This window comes from Esox lucius, chromosome 19 (assembly GCF_011004845.1).
Source record: "Esox lucius isolate fEsoLuc1 chromosome 19, fEsoLuc1.pri, whole genome shotgun sequence".
NCBI lineage: Eukaryota > Metazoa > Chordata > Actinopteri > Esociformes > Esocidae > Esox > Esox lucius.
The window spans coordinates 36,797,312-36,818,816 of NC_047587.1; the positions used below are offsets into that span (position 1 = coordinate 36,797,312).

General features: G+C 39.4%; 1 protein-coding gene across 2 annotated transcripts; it reads left to right on the forward strand.

Moving 5' to 3' along the window:
• The first annotated feature begins 5,266 nt into the window (after positions 1–5,266).
• On the forward strand, positions 5,267–13,681 carry LOC105006487 (patatin-like phospholipase domain-containing protein 2). 2 transcript variants are annotated; one of them, XM_010865069.4, is made up of 9 exons: positions 5,269–5,773; positions 9,989–10,221; positions 10,443–10,508; positions 10,872–11,081; positions 11,275–11,335; positions 11,435–11,656; positions 11,777–11,903; positions 12,878–12,985; positions 13,145–13,681. In XM_010865069.4, exons 1-8 carry the CDS (start codon positions 5,587–5,589, stop codon positions 12,963–12,965), a joined length of 1,194 nt encoding a protein of 397 aa, XP_010863371.2. In that variant the 5' UTR covers positions 5,269–5,586; the 3' UTR covers positions 12,966–12,985; positions 13,145–13,681. The 2 variants fall into 2 exon arrangements, with proteins under 2 accessions (XP_010863372.2, XP_010863371.2); XM_010865070.4 differs by lacking the exon at positions 10,443–10,508 and having other exon boundaries at positions 5,267–5,773.
• Positions 13,682–21,505: the final 7,824 nt, after the last annotated feature.

The window sequence follows — 21,505 nt, forward strand, 5'->3', positions numbered from 1 at the left end:
GCTACAGGACCATCACCAAGCAGCTTTTTATAGGCCAATATGTATTTCATATCCATTGAGTTGCATTGTGGCCAATGGAATGGGTGGAGTAAAACACCAGCAACAATTACAAATACTGAGTGCCCCTTGATTTCTTTGCATATAATCATTCTATAGAGTCTCCTGAACATTTCCTACAATACATTCACCGCGGCGTGTAGAATAGTTTTTTTTTTATAGGCCAATATGTATTTCATATCCATTGAGTTGCATTGTGGCCAATGGGGTGGGTGGAGTAAAACACCAGCAACAATTGCAAATACAGAGTGCCCCTTGATTTCTTTGCATATAATTATTCTATAGAGTCTCCTGAACATTTCCTAGAGTACATTTTTACAATATACACTAAGCAAAGTGTCAAAATAGATACATTTAATATTATTAAAATCGCGTTTTACCGCGGACTTCTATTTTGAAGGCAAAATCCGAAAACCGGAAGTCTTATTGTTGCTACGGAATCTCTAATGTTGCCTGCATGACGCTAATCTGCGTCTTGTGAGCACATTAAAGAAACACTTCCGGGTCACGAAAATCTGGAATTTGCCAAAATAAAAGAGACCAACGAATTACTTAAAAACTCAGATAAATTGAGTTTATTAATTGTTTGAGAACATGTACCTCTCAAAACATTGACAACAATTCAAATATGATCATATTAAAGAGTCATTTCGATAAAAAGTGGTAAAATTCAGACAATGCCAATGACAGAATATGGAAAACATTGCCTCATAACTAATAAACTATTGAATATTCCACAGAGAAAGCAGTGTAGGAAATGTCCAGGAGAATGTGTAGAGTAAGACAAACCTGTCTAATCATGGGGAACGGTGTGCTACATCTAGCAACACAATATTTCCACACCCTCTTTTTCCACAATGTAACTTAATGGATATGAAATACATATTGACTCATACAGAAAAAACTATTCTATACGCCGCAGTGAATGTATTGTAGGAAATGTTTAGGAGACTATATAGAGTGTTTATGTGCAAAAGAATCAAGGGGCACTGTGTATTTGCAATTGTTGCTGGTGTTTTACTCCACCCAACCCATTGGCCACAATGTAACTCAATGGATATGAAATACATATTGGCCTATAAAAAAAAACGATTCTTTACGCCGCAGTGAATGTATTGTAGGAAATGTTCAGGAGACTCTATAGAGTGATTATATGCCCACACAAAAATCCAGGGGCACTGTGTATTTGCAATTGTTGCTTGCATTTTACTCCACCCATACCATTAGCCACATTCCAAATTTCTGAATATCCTTCAATTTAGATCCCTTATTCATTTTGGTAATGGAGGTGATAATCACCACTTGGTGATTACTTAACAATTCAGCCAATGATCTAATGTAGTTGTCAATGACTTATATCAACTGGCCATTAGCCTGCTGTATCACCTTTAAAAAATATAAAATGTATGTTTAATGTGTGAATGTGATACTGAAAAGAAAGGGGATGTTTGCATACTTTCTTTGTAAGAAATATTGTTGTTGTTCCAGTTTTACTATTCTGTCTGATATGGTGTGGACAGATGCCCCCAGTAGATGCCTGTACGTTTAGGCTATGAAATGATTTCCGATTTACATAGTCTGCCTTCACAGGACCAGATGGGGACTGGCATGAACAAGGGTACAGTCTATTGTGCCTAAAACGTTGGAGAAGCCTGAAAAAGAGGATTACGTTAATATAGAGGCTTGTCAACATGTAGGCTACTTTACATTTATTTGAAAGGTCACATACCTGCAACTGAATAAAACACCTCCTTGATTATTTGTGTTTGAAGATGACCAGGGAAAGGGAAGAAAATATTCAGGTACTGCTTTAGAGTAAGACATACCCTTATTTCCTGGCATGCCATTGCATTCACAAGACCTTCTGCATCACCAACATATACAAGAATGTCCCACATGCTAATAAATGCAGAGCTACACAGACAGACTGAACAGAGGTCAAGGCTTGGCTACGTTGAGTGGGCTTCCTTATGTGTGGTTCCAACAGACTGCATAGGTAAACTTTGCTGGGCCTAAATGCTCTGTGTAGAATTCTTATGACTATTCCAAGTACTAAGATACTAGTATTACTGGCTTATAAACTTTTAAAATGGCCAGTTGCAAAAGCCATACAGTTCGTAGATGCTATTTCTGGTGGAGGTAAACTTCATAAGAAATGTTAGTCAGTTTAACACAATGCTTAATTGTCTAGCAAAATACTCAAACATTGCATAATGTTAATGTGCGACAAAATGTAATGTTAAGACACAATATCATGACAAAGTAGATCCCAATCAGTTCCAGTACTTGCATACTAGCTTACTTTATACTAAACAGTACGTACTTAACCATCATCCACAAAGTACATACTTGTAGTATGTAGTATGTAGTATGCGATATGGGATTCAGCCATAGTCAAGGCCTATGTCAATTAACTTTTGGCTTTTGAAGACTGTTAAAGTGGTAAGACATGCTTTTCTTAACTTGTTTATTTCTATTGATATGTTCTTTGGAATTAAACACGTCAATTCTAATGTTAAATGTTAAATCTTCAAATGGAATATTACTGCCATTACGGTAATTGGCCACATCAGACTTTTGCCTCAAATAGGCAAGGGCGAATTAACAATAATAATAACAATAAATTATAATTAATTGTTAAATTATAAAATATGTAGAAAAAATTCAGTATTGCTTTATTATTGATCACTGTGTGTGCTTATACATTAACTCAGAAACTGAAATGCAGAGACTATATCAAAACGTCATTACTGTAAAGGATTACACTGAAAGGGGATGTATGTAGGATTTACTCTCCATGTGGAAGATAGGTGAATTGCACCAAAAACGATTCTCTTTGAAACCAACTCTGATCAAAACTAATATCAATAAAATTGATAAGCAAGTGTATTGGTAAGCATCACACTGGAGGTGAGGGTGGCTGGTTAGTGGTGGCATGACTAGAATCCTACTGTATTTGGACAAAAAGCATACTATTACCGTCCTTTGTAGGATGGATATATAGTTACAACACTGTACTGTCAACAATCTTCTGCAGACCGGTGCTTCCTGGATGTACCCAAGAGCCCCATGGGACCTGTTAAAGGTCAGGGAGGACTGGGTGGGAATGCATGCCAGGGATGGAACGAAAACCAAGTGGGCCCCACATATTATGTTAAAAGGTATCCAACTAGTACCAGAGCACCTGCTTCATGAAGGCAGCTAGGGTATACTTTTTCCCATGCACTTCTAAGACAGGTGTGATCAGCTAAATTTGGCCAACACTGGACCTTATTATTGTGGCAGAGGACACTCAACAAGAGTCACCGACTGCAGAATGACAGCTAGAATGACACTGCAGTCTTTAATTATTTCCTTTAAGACATTACATCATGTTAAGCTTTGGCCCTCGAATATTTCTTTCCATTTAAAATGTGTGGGTATCAGTTATCCCAATTAGGATAAATGTGATTTGGCTAAAGCAAGGTGAACTGTATAAATTGACATGCATTTACTGTTTCTCTTTTTCAACGAAAAAGCTGAAAACTGAGTCAGCTGTTCTTCCCACTAGGCCTGTAATGTGATTTTTCAGCTTAAAGAGGGGCACATTCAGTTTAACAGTTTCAGCCTGATTGTTGTTAGAGCACTAGAGAAACATGAGCATCCTACTGTACTTTCCGTCTTATCAGTTTGATTACCATCCACATGCCAGTTGAAATTTGTACGCAGTACAGAATAAATTCATTGTTCTCCTAGACTCAATACCACCAGAACCAACCCTTTTGATTGACTCTCCTAACCGCTTTCGCTGCACCAGAATGTCTCTGGAACACAGGTGTCCATTAAGCATCACCTCTCCCACATGAGGATGTTCTGCTTTGATCTCAGATACTGCAGAATCCAATTCCTCATCACTCAATTGTAAAAGCTTTGTTCTTGAGATGTTGTGCTCACTCATGAGATTGTAAAGTTGGTCTGGAAATGCAGAGGATGGAAGCAACTTCTGTCAATGTGGTCTTTAATGACAGCACATTTTCCATGTCTTCTTTAGAAGTGTAGTTCTGGTGTCCATCCTAGCACAACACAATGGAGAGATTTTATTGTATGTTTGGCAATGCTAAATGTGTGAAAACTGAGCAGGATAAGAGAATGAGCAACATTTTACAAATGACACCCCATACGCTCCAGCTTCAAGAATGTGAACTTGTTCATTGTAACGTTTCTGATGTAATTTCTTGTCAAAGAGAATTTAATAAAAAGATAATAAATAGATTGTTATCTTGTCCCAATGGGCATTCATATAGTTATCATTATGGATGTTAAGATTTAATAAAATATGTAAATTACAGATATTAACTGAAACATTTTGTATTTTAGGAGTGCCTCTTAAGTTGATAATGTTGTATTGTGGCATATTAAACATATAAGGGATACGTGGAAAAAACATTCAAATTGATCAATTATTTCTAGATTCCCTAGATGGGTCCTATAAAACATAGTGAAATACATTTCCACTACCATTTACAAATCTGTTCAGAATTGTGCACCTGTCTAATTTGCAGAATACAGTGTGGATCGCCTCCACGATGAACAAAAATGGACTTTCGCCTCACTCCTTCAACCCTGTGACAATATTACGCAATAAGAAAAGTTATGTAATTTCTATTGGCTTAATTCAGCAAGATCAATGTGCTAGCTTTCACCTTGACCAGTAAACATTTTTCATTACAAATATACAGCTAATTGATGTTGTATTTTATGAGACATTTGTATAAGCTTTTTCAATAGGACACTAATGGATTTTTATTGGAGACAGACTCGTGGGTCATTTATGGTTGTATACACAACCGCGCATAACAGATGACCAAAGTCAAAAAGTAGTGTAAAAAACTCAGCATTTTTTAATCAACATTAATCTCTTTAAATATGTTTGATTTAAAATCAGATTTCATAAAATATGTAAATTACAGATATTAACTGAAACATTTTGTATTTTAGGAGTGCCTCTTAAGTTGATAATGTTGAATTGTGGCATATTAAACATGTAAGGGATACGTGGACAAAACATTCAAATTGATGAATTATTTCTAGATTCCCTAGATGGGTCCTATAAAACATAGTTAAATACATTTCCACTACCATTTACAAATCTGTTCAGAATTGTGCACCTGTCTAATTTGCAGAATACAGTGTGGATCGCCTCCACGATGAACAAAAATGGACTTTCGCCTCACTCCTTCAACCCTGTGACAATATTACGCAATAAGAAAAGTTATGTAATTTCTGTTGGCTTAATTCAGCAAGATCAATGTGCTAGCTTTCACCTTGACCAGTAAACATTTTTCATTACAAATATACAAATATACTGCTAATTGATGTTGTATTTTATGAGACATTTGTATAAGCTTTTTCAATAGGACACTAATGGATTTTTATTGGAGACAGACTCGTGGGTCATTTACGGTTGTATACACAACCGCGCATAACAGATGACCAAAGTCAAAAAGTAGTGTAAAAAGCCTTTTTTAATCAACATTAATCTCTTTAAATATGTTTGATTTAAAATCAGAATGGAATATTTCTCTAGCAGGTTGTGGCTTCACGAGCATTTATTACGTCGGTGCATTTAGCTGTTTCCTGGAACAAGCGCCTTACCTCATAAATGGAGCATCCAAAATCTCTGGTGCGTCTTCAGGTTCACTTGTCGCCGCGGTCCTTGCCATTGGAATGGATTTAGGTATGTTATGAGCATGTGTAATGGGGGAACAAGTGCAACGAAGTCTGATGTAATTGTAAATAGTTTATGGATATACAGCTCCGGAAAAAAATAACAGACTGCACCTTTTTCTTTCCTTTCCAAAAAAGTTGAAAAATTTTGTTTTGAGTAAGGAACAGAAGCATTCAATTTGCAGTGGTCTCTTAATTCTAACCCTTCTGTTCCTCACTCAAAACCTTCATTTTCGACTATTTTGGAAAGGAAAGAAAAAGGTGCAGTGGTCACAAAATTATTTACGGAGCTGTAAATGGGTGTGTTTAACTTTATACCCTACCGTTCAAAAGTTAATGGCCACTTAGAATGAAAACATACATTATGAGTTTAGGAGTTTGAATAAGAAATATGGCAAAATAATTAGGAAATATATTAATTGACAAGGACAGAAATAATACTTTTTAATTGAAATAATAATTGTGTCCTTCAAACTTTGCTTTCGTCAAAGAATCCTCCATTTGCAGCAGAACATCACATTGCCTCCACTATGCTTGACAAAGAGTGTCAAGCACTCATCCATCACCTTTTCATCTGTTCTGTGTATCACAAATGTTCTTTGTGATCTGAACACCTCAAACTCAAACTTAGTCAAAATTTGTCTGTCCATAACACATTTTTCCAATCTACCTTGTCCAGTGTCTGTGTTCTTTTAACCATCTTAATCTTTTACTTTATTGGCAAGTCTGAGATACAGTAGGGAGAACAAGTATTTGATACACTGCCAATTTTGCAGGTTTTCCCACGTACCAAGCATGTAGAAGTCTGTAATTTTTTATCATAGGTACTGTTCATCTGTGAGTTACGGAATCTATAACAAAAATCCAGAAAATCACATTATATGATTTTTAAGTAAATAATTTGCATTTTATTGCATGACATAAGTATTTGATCACCTACCAACCAGAAAAAATTCTGGCTCTCACAAACCTGTTAGTTTTTCTTTAAAGAAGCCCTCCTGTTCTCCACTCATTAACTGTATTAAAAATTATAGACCTCTACATGCTTTGTGAGTAGGAAAACCTGCAAAATCGGGTAGTGTATCAAATACTTGTTCTCCCCACTGTATGTTTTTTCTCTGCCTAGAAGGCCAGCATCCCGGACTTCACTGTTAATATTGAGACTGGTGTTTTGATACTCAACTAGTCTAATGAAGGCCAGTTTTATTTTTTCTTTAATCAGCACAACAGTTTTAATCTCTACTAACATAATTGCATGTTAAAATGATAAACTTGGATTAGCAAACACAACGTGCCATTGGAACACAGGACTGATGGTTGCTCATAATGTGTCTCTGTACGCCTATGTAGATATTTTATAAAAAATCTGCTCTTTCCAGCTAAAATAGTCATTTACAACATTAACACTGTACTACACTGTATTTCTGATGAATTTGATGTTATTTTGATGTAATTTTATTTTCTTTTAATAACAAGGAAATTGATCCTCACTCACAACTTTCCTTTTCAACTTTTTTGGAAAGAAAATAAAAAGGTGCAGTGGTCTCATATACACATATATATATATATATATACACTGATCAGCCATAACATGATAACCAATATTGTGTAGGTCCCCTTTTGACACATAAACAGCCCTGACCTGTCGAGGCATGGACTCCACTAGACCTCTGAAAGTGTGCTGTGGTATCTGGCACCAAGACATTAGCAGCAGATCCTTAAAGTCCTGTAAGTTGCGAGGTGGGTCCTCCATGGATCGTACTTGTGTGTTCAGCCCATCCCACAGATGCTCGATTGGATTGAGATCTGGGGAATTTGGAGGTCAAGTCAACACCTTGAACTAATTGTTGTATTCCTCAAACCATTCCTGAACCATTTTGCTTTGTGGCAGGGCACATTATCCACCTGAAAGAGGCCAATGCCATCAAGGAATACCGTTGCCATGAAAGGGTGCACATGGTCTGCAACAATGCTCAGGTAGGTGGTATGTGTCAAAGTAACATCCACATGAATGGCAGGACCCAAGGTTTCCCAGCAGAACATTGCCCAAAGCAACACACTGCCTCCGCCGGCTGACCTCCTTCCCATAGTGCATCCTGGTGCCATGTGTTCTCCAGGTAAGCTACGCAAATGCACCTGGCAATCCATGTGATGTAAAAGAAAACGTGATTCATCAGATCAGGCCACCTTCTTCCATTGCTCCGTGGTCCAGTTCTGATGCTCACATGCCCATTGTAGGCACTTTTGGCAGTGGACAGGGGTCAGTATGTGCACCCTGACAGGTCTGCGGCTACACAGCCCCATACGCAACAACCTGTGATGCACTTTGTGTTCTGACACGTTTCTATCAGTACCAGCATTAACTTTTTCAGCAATTTGAAGTAGCTCATCTGTAGGTTTGGACTACACGGGCCAGCCATCACTCCCCACGTGCATCAAAGAGACTTGGCCACCCTGTCGCCGGTTCACCGCTTTTCTTTCCTTGGACCACTTTTGATAGGTACTGACCACTGCAGACCGGGAACACCCCACAATAACTGTAGTTTTGGAGATGCTCTGACCCAGTCGTCTAGTCATCACAATTTGGTCCTTCTCAAAGTCACCCAGATCCTTACGTTTGCCCATTTTTCCTGCTTCTAACACATCAACTTTGAGAACAGAATGTTAACTTGCTGCCTAATATATCCCACCCACTAAGAGATGCCATGATAATGAGATTATCAGTGTTATTCGCTTCACCTGTTTGTGGTCATAATGTTATGGCTGATCGATGTATACAGTTGTGCTCGTAAGTTTCTATACCCTGGCAGAAATTGTGAAATTATTGATTTTGAAAATATGACTGATCATTCAGAAAAACAGTCTTTTATTTAAGGATTGTGATAATTTATTATCACGGTTGTTTGGCTCCTTTTTAAATTAAAATAATAACAGAAATCACCCAAATGGCCCTGATCAAAAGTTTACATACCCTTGAATGTTTGGCCATGTTACAGACACACAAGGTGTCACACGCAGGTGAAAATCACACTTAAAGGTGAATTTCCCACACCTATGGCTTTCTAAATTGCAAGAATGGTCTGTGTATAAATATTCAGTGAGTTTGTTAGCTCTCATCTGGATGCACTGAGCAGGCTAGATACTGAGCCATGGGGAGCAGAAAAGAACTGTCAAAAGCGTAACAAGGTCATGGAACTTTATGAAGATGAAAAGGATATAAAACGAAAATGCCAGTCAGTAATGTTCAATCATTTATTAAGAAGTGGAAGATTCAGGGATCTCTTGATACCAAGCCAAGTTCAGGTAGACTAAGAAAGATTTCAGCCAAAAATGGCAGAAGAATTGTTCGGGATACAAAGAAAAACCCACAGGTAACCTCAGGAGGAACACAGGATGCTCTGGAAGAAGACGGTGTGGTTGTTTCAAGGAGCACAATACAACGATATTTGAAAAAACTGTTGAGTTGCCAGAAAAAAGTTACAAAAATACCCAGTTACAATATGCCAGACAACACTTTGACACGCATCACAGCTTCTGGCACACTGTAATTTGGAGTGACGTGACCAAAATAGATCTTTATGGTCAAAACCATAAGCACTAGGTTTGGAGAGGGGTCAACAAGGCCTATATTAAATAGAATACCATCCCCATTGTGAAGCATGGTGGTGGCTCACTAATGTTTTGGGGATGTGAGCTCTAAAGGTACGGGAAATCTTGTGAAAATGTATGACAAGATGATATATCAGAAAATATGACCTACAGTTGATTGCGCATCCCATAAGAAATTAAAGATGAGTTTTGCCTGCTCACTCATGTTTTCTTTACAAATGGTACATATATTACACATTATCCAAGGGTATGCAAGCGTTTAACCACAACTGTATGTCTTATTTTATAAATAACTTGTCAGACAACCCCATCAGTACCTAATATGCTTTTCTAACTCCATATAACATAAGCTGCATATCCTTACAACATCGTTGTTAAAACAATATATTTGATCTCATCCTATTCATCAGTACTATTCATAGTTTTTTTGTTTTTGTATTTACATGTCTCAATCACAATTCTTAAATTATTTACCAAAACACTTGGACAGTGTACCATGTGTTATTTGCATTGCAGATACCCCCTTTAATCTATTGTGTGTTCTATCTTATAAACTAGCTGAAATATGCAGAGGAAGGTGTGTAGCATAAAATATGCTATGTTTGATCCTTTACAGAGCAATACTGTGAAAATCTTTTGTCAATGGCAAGAGAGGCCAGAAAGTGGAAACTGAGCACCATGCACCCCTCTTTTAACCTGCTGAAGATTGTCCGTGACTCCCTGGAGCGTGATCTTCCGGCTGATGCCCACCTCCGGGCCACAGGAAGACTCTTTGTGTCCCTCACCAAAGTGTCTGACAGAAAGAATGTTCTGGTGTCTGAGTTTAACAGTAAAGCGGAACTCATTCAGGTACTGAAATAAAACAATATCACCATTGGATATTCTCTACTCATCATGAAAGACAAGGCAGTTAGCTGGTTAGGTAAAAATATGCCTTTTCAATTAATCAGTTATTGTTAAAGATTTTGTTATAAGTCTTTGATTAATACATTATGGTTATAGCCAGATTATGACTCTTGATTGAGTGAGTTCTTGATATTCTGTGTATTACATTTTCTAAATGTTTGTAGGTTCTTCTATGTAGCTGTTTCTACCCACTTTACTGTGGCATGATCCCACCTGTGTATAATGGAGTGGTGAGTTAGCCTGAAGTAGTGAGATTTTACACTTGTTTTCTCAGAGGCATGGGTTCAAATCCACTGTTACCGCCTATTGTCAATATACTCGGTGTTATAGTCATGATAAAAAATGAAACATTAGGTTAGAGCATCTGACCAGTAACAGAAAGATTGCTCGATCAAATCCCAAGCCAGCGAGCTGTACTATCTGCTGTTCAGTTCTTGAGCCTTACAGTTCAACCCACATTTTTCATGTCCCACACATAGCCGAGTAAATATGTTTCTGTTTCCTGTGTTGGTTTAATTAAATATTGCTACACTGTCACTGTCAGGATAAAGTTTTCAATTGCCCTGCTTAGAAAAATGTCTGTCTCTGTTCAGCATTACGTGGACGGTGCCTTGAGCAACAACATGCCCCATTTTGACTTGAAGAACACCATCACAGTTTGTCCATTCTCTGGTGAGAGCGATGTATGTCCCCGTGAAAGCACTTTCAACTTCCACGAGTACCGCCAGAATAACACCAGCATCAAGTTCAACACTAGCAACCTGCACCGCGTCATCATGTCTTTTCTGCCGCCAGAGCCACAGGTGAGCCAATCACAGGGTTACATTCACCACACTAGAAGACATGCCATCGTTTTGAATATTTCAAACTTTGTTGTAATTTGCCTGACATTCAATGATAACTGAATGTCAATACTGTGCTACAGCAAGTATTTATTATTATGTACCATATGTGCCTGGCTTTGTTTAACACAAATAACCAGGTCGTGTGTTTCAGGTAATGGCAGAGATCTGCCGGGATGGATACATGGATGCTCTTAGGTTCCTGCGTGAGGGCAGTGAGTTTTTCTCCTTTTCTGGTTATTACTACTTTCCCAACAAATTGTTAATTTGAAACATTTCCATTTAATGGTGCGATGCAATGTGTTATTTTTCAGACCTCCTGCGTTCTGAGAGCCCCTCAGCCGGTGTGATGACACAAGTGGACTGTCCTTCGGCCTCTTGTTGTGAGTTTGTGAACGAGTCAACAGAAGCCATTGATGCTGCAGAGACTGAATCCACTAAGACCCTGTTAATAGGCAGGCTGAACCCCCCACCCAAACACCACTGGTGGCTGGATGCACAGAGCATCAAAAACCTTCCAACACCTATCAAAAAAGGTCCATCTAACAGACTGTACAGGTTGTAACAGCATTTTAAAATGGTTAGTTATTAATACAGTAATCTGACTAGTTTATTATTATGCGGGCTGTATGTTTTTGTGCATGTGTGTGTGGCAGTGTTGTGTGAGGCATGTAAGGAGAGACATGCAGGGAGTCTATATTCCCAGGTGACAGAACTGCTTCCACTGCGTCTGGTTTCCTACCTGTTCCTGCCAGTGGAGTTAGCCTACTCCATTACTAAGAGGTAAAGTGAACTTCTTTACATGATTTTCTCTGTAAAAGGTACCAAAACGGAGGTCACTCATCCAATACGCGGGGAGGCCTCGCATGTGTCAGTGAAAATTGTCCCAGCACCTGCCAGGGCTGGCGTGGTGGGGTTTTGACAGGTTATGCTGTAGCGACCCCTTGATGGTAGTTTGGTACTCTGACAAAGTCCAATTGTTGTTTTGGCAAGGAAATATGCTCTCACTAGTGATAAAAAGCAGAACAGCTTGCGAGATGTGCTTCTGAGGACATGTTTCCATCTCTGACTATTCTGAGCTTGCTGAGAGATGAGGCTTGGCTGTAAGTGTGATTTGAAGAGAGAAAGAGGGGGAACACTGACAACAAAAATGTGTATAAGATTAAACACTATTCAGTGAGAGACCAAATAATGCAAATCACTATTATCTGCCAGTTAACCAGTAGATTATTAAAATAATCTAACAATAAATAGTCACTTTAGTCCAAAACATTCACAGTGTTAAAACATGCACCTTTTAAGAAAAGTGTTAAATAATGCTACACCTTGGAACAGTGGCAAAATATATAAAATTTCACATTTTACCTGTTCAGCAATGGGCCTTTTTGCCATTTTCCTTTATGTGGTGATCCATTTGCACTCAATTATATAATCATGGTGTTATTTTTACTTTAAGGAAAGAATACACTTTTAAGGAAAATTAACAGACTTAATATTTGCTTTTTATGGCACGCAAACTTTCATTCATCCTCTCCCATTGTTTTGCACTCAATGATTATAATGTTTAAAGCTAAACAAACTCAATGATGCAATGCTAAACTTAAGCTGAACAAACTCAATGACCCTATGCTAAAGTAAAGAAAAACAAACTTACTAATGCTATGCTAAACTAAAGCTACAGTAAACACAACCAAATGTTGGGTCGTTGACTCAACTCCCATATCATGGTTTATTATTACAATGATATTGTACTTCAGGTTTCTCAATTGGCTGCCAGAAATGCCATCTGACCTGTGCTGGATTTATGGTTTGGCAGCCGACATGTGCAGACAGTCGTGGAAGTAGAAAGTTCAAGAAATCAACAGGTTTGTTTGCTGCTTTTTAATAGATCAGTTGGCATGCTTTCTGCTCTTTAACAAATACCTCAATGAGTCAGCAAGACTGAAATACCATGTACAAAACAAATTACAATAATTTTCATAATATTGTGGACTCTTCTAATAATCATTCTGGATTATTTTTAGGACATGTTGGACCAGGGAATGCCTACTTACGATGGCTCACCGCTCCCCAGGCAAAGCTGGACAATTTTCATTGCCCATGTGGATTACCAGCCACTTGCCAACTTGCAGTAGTGTCAGGGCTCAAACCTAGACCGCGGTGGTCAGCGTGGTGCTACAAAGAGTGCTTTTGACCACAGCTCCTCCTGGGGGACTTTCTGAACACACTGGCATTTTATATTTATCACAAATGCGTTGAAAGCTCTGGCAAGACTTCCTTCCAAAAATGTAAAAGACAGCTCAGAGAGGCAGCTGTTTTTTTCATTTGTTAGAGCCAATATTTTAATGCCTAAAGTGGTTTATTTACATGCATATACAGAGGGGAAATTGTATGTAGTAATGAACTTAAAGTGTATTTAGTATCTGTAAATGTAATATTAGACAACAGACTGATCTCCCCTTTGAGTCTTATTCCTCTCTAAGGCCAGAACTGTTTCTGTTCTGAGTTAGAGCAGCTTCATAGTTTGACTGACATAAAGGTAATTTATTGTTACGGGTGAATTTGACTCAGTGTTATGTTACATACAATGTGTGTTGTTGGGTTACTAGAAATGTAAATGGTGAAAAACACAGAAAAAGTCACACACACACACACAGACACACACACACACACACACACAGACACACACATACAGACACATGGCTCAGTTGGCAGGGACAGGGAGATAAGTATGTGTCTCCTGTTAATCAACAGTCTAATCAACAGAACTTCCTAAGAACTCAATAACTGGTCTGACCAATGGATTTCATGATGACATTAGGAATGCAGATGTGTGTGTGTGTGTGTGTGTGTGTGTGTTTATGTGTGTGCCTGTCTCTGTATCTGTGTGTATGCACTATCTTCTGGATTGACCCCTATCAGGAAGGTCAAACCAGAGAGAATTACATAACAAAGGCTTAAAGGAGGAGGTGCACACTGAGTAAGGGATAATCAACACCACACTACACATTCTATGGAAAACGACACACAACACGGAAGATCATTTTACATTTGATTAATTTCACAGATGCCCTTAAAGCTTACAGTTACTGCCATGTTTTAGAAACTAGACCAGACAAAAAACCACATCCGAGTTACATTAAGAACACCTAAGTCAATTAAATAGATGAAGGCAAAGCAAGTGTTAGAAGCTAGAGATTTATTTAGCAGGAGTTTACGTAAGGATGTAGAGATGGAGGCGGTCTGTCAAGCCCAATGGCATTGTGGGAGACTTAGGCTTCAACTGGAAGCCAGTAGAAGGTGCAGTGTAATGGGCTGGCAATGGAGAACTTGGGTCAGGGCAGTCTGGATCATTTAAAGGGATTTGATAGGACAAACAGGGAGCCCTACCAACAGTGAGTTGCAGCACTCCAGAAGTGAGATGACAAGTGCCTGGATCAGTGACTGGACTAATGTCACACAAAGATGATGTGGAGTGGAACTGGTCTTCCACAGACATATAATTTTTCCGGAGAATGCACAAAGTCTCAAGTTTATTAACCCTTATATTCTGTGGCTATCATTTCAAAGTGGAAGGGCATTCCTTTTCAGGGGGCACTGTAACTTACTACTGATGACATGGTTATTGTAGTTCAAAAAGGTCAAAATATATTAGCAAAGAATTTGACCCACAGGCTTAGTCCAGTGGATAAATAGGAGTCAACAAGAGTCAATAGGAGTCAGCTGGATGCTAGATCAAAACCCGGCAGTAGTTCAAATTATCTGAAGGAGCATAATGTTACAAATATGTTCTGCGATTTTAGCTTTAAAAAGCTTGTAATACAGAATTGTTTTGGAATTGCAACAATGCAAAACTGTCAAAACATTTTGCCGCAAGGTCGTAATTACAATACACACTGATCAGCCATGACATTATGACCTCCGACCTAATATTGTGTAACTCCTCCTTTTGCCCACAAAAACAGCCCTGACTCGTTGAGGCTTGGACTCCACTGTACCTCTGAAGGTGTGTTGTGGTATCTGGCACCAAGACGTTAGCAGCAGATCTTTTAAGTCCTATAAGTTGCGAGGTGGGGCCTCCATGGATCGGACTTGTTTGTCCAGTACATCCCACAGATGCTTGATTGGATCTGAGGAATTTGGAAACCAAGTCAACACCTTGAACTCGTTATTGTGTTCCTCAAACCATTCCTGAACCATTTTGCTTTGTGGCACAGCGCATTATCCTGCTCAAAGAGGCCAATGCTATTAAGGAATACCGTTGCCATGAAATGGTACACATGGTCTGCAACAATGCTCAGGTAGGTTATACGTGTCAAAGTAACATCCACATGAATGGCAAGACCCAAGGTTTCCCAGCAGAACATTCCCCAAAGCAAGACATTGCCTCCGCCGGCTTGCCTCCTTCCCATAGTGCATCCTGGTGCCATGTGTTCTTCAGATAAGAGACGCACACGCACCCAGCTGTCCATATGATGTAAAAGGAAATGTGATTCATCAGACCAGGCCACCTTCTTCCATTGCTCTGTGGTCCAGTTCTGATGCTCACGTGTTGATTGTAGGTGCTTTCATCAGTGGACAAGGGTCAGCATGGGCAACAGTTTGAGCTAAAGTAGCATCTGTTGGATCGGACCACACGGGCCAGCCTTCGGTCCCCACGTGCATCAATGAGCCTTGGTGGTAAACAGTTTAAATCTGTCACGCGTACGAAGGGTTAAAATTGTAAGAGGACTGTGTAAACGTATTATTGATTACTTTCTTTTGTGGTGCCTACTTTAAGGGTAAAAGTGTTAATCTGTGATCTACAGCCTCTTAATCTAGGAGCCTGAGATTGATTGCTTTGGTCTCCACCCAAGTTCCCAGGGAAATTGCAATCTTTTCCTCATTACACTAAAGTTTTCAGTGAGGAAACATCCCCGTATCACTCTTGTGATTATTTCTTCCCTGTTTCAAGGGCGTAACATGATGGCCACTCCAGAACCTTCACCTTTTTTTTGCTGTATCCACTGGAGGTTCAACTTGGCCTTGTGCTTAGGGTCACTGTCCGGCTGGAAAGTCCAAGAGCATCCCATGCACATACTGTCTGCCAGTACTTTCTGATAACATGTTGCATTCCTCTTGCCATCATTCTTCACTAGATTCCCCGTGCCTTTAGAGTTCACCCCCCCCCCCCCCCCAAATCATCAGTGAGCCACTACTATGATCGTATTCTGTTCACTATAGGCCTTGACTCGTCACTCCAAATTACAGTGTGCCAGAAGCTGTGAGGTGTGTCAAGGTGTTGTTGGGCATATTGTAACCTGGCTTTTTTGTGTCATTAGCACAGTAAAGGCTTCTTTCTGGCAACTTGAACATGCAGCTAATTTTGTTCAAGTATCGTCGTATTGTGCTCCTTGAACAAACACACCGTCGTTTTCCAGAGCAGCCTGTATTTCTCCTGAGGTTACCTGTGGGTTTTTCTTTGTATCCTGAATAATTCTTCTAGCAGTTTTGGCTGAAATCTTTCTTGGTCTACCTGACCTTGGCTTGGTATCAAGAGATCCCTGAATGTTCCACTTCTTAATAAGTGATTGAACAGTACTGACAGGCATTTGCAAGGCTTTGGTTATCTTTTTATATCCTTTTCCATTTTTATTAAGTTCCATTAACTTGTTATGCAGGTCATTTTACAGTTCTTTTCTGCTCCCCATGGCTCAGTATTGAGCTTGCTCAGTGCATCCATGTGAGAGCTATTTATACACAGCCACTAATTGCAATTTCAAAAGCCACAGGTGTGGGATATTCACCTTTAATTGCCACTTTGTGTATCTGTAACAAGGCAAACATTCAAGGGTATGTAAACGTTTGATCAGGGCCACTTGGGTGATTTCTATTATCATTATGATTTAAAAGGGAGCCAAACAACTATGTGATAATTAATGGATTCATATAATCACACATATCAATGCCAAAGTTTCCCGATTCCTGCCAGGGTATGCAAACCTATGAGCACAACTGTAATCATAACTAAACTTAACATATGGCCATTATTGTTACTACCGGCCAGGGCATCGGACCGGGGGAATGGGGTACCAACATCTAGAGGGGCCCTCAAATGTCTTTCAAATGTATTAACAACTGGATTACTAGTGTTACGTAGGCTTCCTGCCGATTGTGATAGTTCTAACATCAACACCTCATTTTGTGCTGGAATGGTAATTGTGGAAATAAATCATATTTTGAAACTAAAAAGTAATTGCATGGAGTGGAAGCAAATGTTTTTGGTGAAAACTAGCCAATTTTCAAGTGCTAATCAATCAACCATCACTAATGTTATCTATCATAGCTAAGTTACCTGGAAAGCTAATTAGCCACAGACCCCCAGCTTATTTGGTTCCCCCCAATGTAGATTCCATGTCTATAGCCTATTTCACATAATCTTACTTTCTACAAGAGATTTTGTGAGGATTTACTTAGCAAATATGTGATGCAACATGAAAACTTGAAAGTTATTGGTCTTCCATCTGCTGTATAGTAGCATTGGGTCATCTCTCCTTTAATATCTGTGGTATAATACATTCATAATATTTGTTGAGACCATAGATTATACAGACATTAAATGTTTCCAATAGGAGGGTAGTTGAGCTAGTGTTCTTATTATAGAAGCTGAGTGTGCATATTCTATAAGGGGTCTGTTAGGAAACGATTACTGTGTGAAGTGCACAGTCACAATAACTCAATTCAGTAAAGCAAAAATACATTGTCTACTCTGTTTCTAACAGAATGTCAGTTCCATCTCTCACCTCAGCCTATAGGCCTCCTCTCCCAGTAGGGAGTGGAAAAGACAACTTGATGCCTCAGATTTAGACTGCCTATCTCTTCGTCCATCTGTGATGATCCCTCCTTGTGTCATAGAGAAATTATAAATTTAAAAAAAAAATCTGTCCGATTGAGGCATCTCCATTTTAAAGACAAAAAGAATGGAAACATTTATATTTCTCTACTGTCCCTGTCAGATCCAAATAAGATGTCACATGTTATGGAACTTTTGATCTAAGGTACATTTGAGAAATGTCTGTCTTTCCATTGGTTGGTATGTAAAGTTTTACTTTGATTGTGACACACATGTCTGTATGATATCAGAGGATTATTAGGTATTTGGGCCATGTCCTCCTGCCTAGATAAAGAAGGGTGTCAGTCTTTTGTTCCTCAGGAATGTGGTCCTTGGGGGGAGTAAGGTCAGTTGGGCCCTTTAGGGAAACACTACAGTAAACATTATGGCAGAAAGGATAAGGTGGGGGGACAGCCCGCCCTTTGGGTAAAGCCTTTGTGATACAAGACAGATGGGCAACAACTTACCACACCCCTTTTCACTGTAATAAATACGGATTGTGCATGTATGGAGTCAGAGACTCCTCGGACGATTATGTTGGTAAGCGTTTGATGCGTCTCTCTTATTTGCAAATAATTAATAAACTGTTATATTGTGCTTAGAGAAGTTCGTCTCTGTACTTCCTTATTTAAGAGTGTCGATTATGTTGGTAAGCGTTTGATGCGTCTCTCTTATTTGCAAATAATTAATAAACTGTTATATTGTGCTTAGAGAAGTTCGTCTCTGTACTTCCTTATTTAAGAGTGTCGATCGATGGAATTACCATCACACACACTTATCATTTTTTTTACAGTTTCATGTTATTATGTTATTTACATGTGCATTTGTCTGTATTGTGCATGTCTTACTAAACTATAAATTCATTAGGTATTACATTATGATTGATGGGTGGAGTTTGTGACCATATCTCCTCATCAAGAGGATGCCAAGGTAAATAATCTGTGGCAGCTGAAATGAATGATCATTTAGATTACTAATACATTAGAACTAAAACCTGCATTTCAGGATTCACCTGAACTCCAAATTTGCACTGACACAGTCACAAACACGCACGCCTGATAATATGGTTTGCAAGAGTCACAGGAAATCACTTTCATCTAGAGGAGCAAGAGGAGGGTGAGAAAACACGTAAGTTCAGATAACTCCATCTGTGTTGTTTGTGTGTGACAGACATTTTACAAATGTGTTGGGTCAGGATGAGAAAGGGAATGATTTAAAATCATCTTTTAAATAGATTTTATATTTTTTCTACAAAATATTTCCTAGTGCCTGAGATATTCCATATTGAAACTTTCTTGCAGATCCTTCTATAAGTTTGCAGTAAATGTTTGTACATCATTGTTAAAAATGAACAAACGGCATTGTAATGTGGAAGGTTATTTGATAATGTAGTTTATTTAACAATGTTTTTATAGATATGAAATGAGCAGTGATTACAGAACTAGGTGGGGACCCAAATGCACAACACAGGAGGCAGGAACTTCTGTTCAGGGGTTTAATAGAAACGGAGTTGGCAAGCAAGAATCGAGCAGTCAAAACAAGCAGGGGTCCGGTACACAGGTACAGACATACGATGAGAAGGAGAGTAGAGGAACAGGCAGGAGTCTGGTACACGTGATAACTGGACATGGAGCACTGGAATGGAAAGAGAACACGGGAACGACTTGAAAGAACCCAGAAGACAAAGTGGCAACTGGAACAAACAGAGAAGACAGGTTAAGGAGGCAGGGATAACGAGGGGATGGGAGACACCTGGTGGGAGGGAGACAAGACAACACAGGTGACCAGGGTGAGCGCGTGACAATAATTAGGAGTTACGTTATCATCCATTTGAAATCTCCTTTCAGCTGAAAACAGCTCCTTCGCATCAAAGACCACGTACAAGTGTTTTTAAACGTTTTAGTTCTGCCCGAAACTGGGTGAGGTCACTTTTAGACAAGGTTAGATTACTACAGTGTTTTTGGGTTGATACTTTCAATGTGGTGTTCATGTGACAGGCGAAGCTGTTGAAATCTTTCTTCTGTGAATAAGGAAATTCCTATGAAATAAAATCCAGGTAATTGCAACTTCGCATGATGGCCAATGGGCTTCTCCCTCTAGTAAAATGACATCCCAATCTGGGTGACAGTCTAAAAAATATTGACGTCTCAGCGGGCTCTCCCCTCCTCTTCCTTGTGCTGTCTGACTCCATCCATGGCTCCATGCAGCAGTGAGGGCAGTATGGCCCAGGGCCGTCCTCTCTCTGCCCTCCTTTGCAACCACTTCCTCCCCTCCAGCTCCCTTCATTTCTCCCAGTGTCTGGTGTTCTTTCTCAGCTCTTCCCCATAGCCTTCCCGATGGGATGTGACTGTGCCGGGGCGGGGCTGGTCCTACCGGGTGCCCTTGGCCAGCTTTCTCCTATGGGGGAGTTGGTGTGCACCGATGCAGCAGTGTTGGAAACTAAAAGTATTTTAAACAAATCAAAAGACTCTTGAAAGTAGCCACCTTTTGCCTTGGTGACAGCTTGCACACTCTTAGCATTCATTCTACCAGCTTTATTAGGTAATCACCTGGAATGCTTTTCCAACAGTCCTGAAGGAGTTCCCACATATGCTGAGCACTTGCTGCTTTTCCTTCACTCCACGGTCCAACGTTTCCCAAAACATCTCAGTAGGGTTGAGGTCGGGTGATTGTTGAGGACAGGTCATCTAATGCTGCTCTATCACTCTCTTTCTTGGTCAAATAGTCCTTACACAGCCTTTTTCTTGGTCAAATAGTCCTTACACATTTTCATATGGTGTCCTTCAGTAGGGGTTTGGTTGCAGCTATTCAAACATGAAGGCCTGATTCACATAGCCTCTGAACAGTTGATGTTGAGATGTGTCTGTTACTTTTACTATTTGGGCTGCAATTTGAAGTGCAGTTAATTGACGATTTCTGAGGCTTGTAACTGTAATGAACTTATCCTCTGCAGCAGAGATAACTGTAGGACTTCCTTCCTCATGTGATCCAGTTTCATCATAGTGCTTGATGGTTTTTGCAACTACACTTGAAAAAACGTTCCTTGAACTTTTCCGTGTTGACTGACCTTCATGTCTTAAAGCAGTGTTTCCCAATCCTGGTCCTCAGGATCCAAAGGGGTGCATGTTTTTGTTTTTGCCCTAGCACTCACAGACCAGAATCAAATTAAAGCCTTGATGATAGATTGATTATGTAAATCAAGTGTGTAAGTGGTAGGACAATATCTGAAACAGGTGTGTGAGTGCTAGGGCAAAAACAAAAAAACCTGCAGGTCCTGAGGACCAGGATTGGGAAACACTGTCTTAAAGCAATGATGGACTGTCATTCCTCTTCAATTATTTTTGATTATACAGTCCAAACAATGATGGTCTTCTGTATATCAACCCTACCTTGTCACAACAGAACTTTTTGGCTCAAACACAATAAAAAAATATTGTGATTTGAAATGCATTGCAGGTGAGTATCTCTTGAAGCTGGTTGAGAGAATGCAAAGAGTTAACAAAGCTCTCATAAA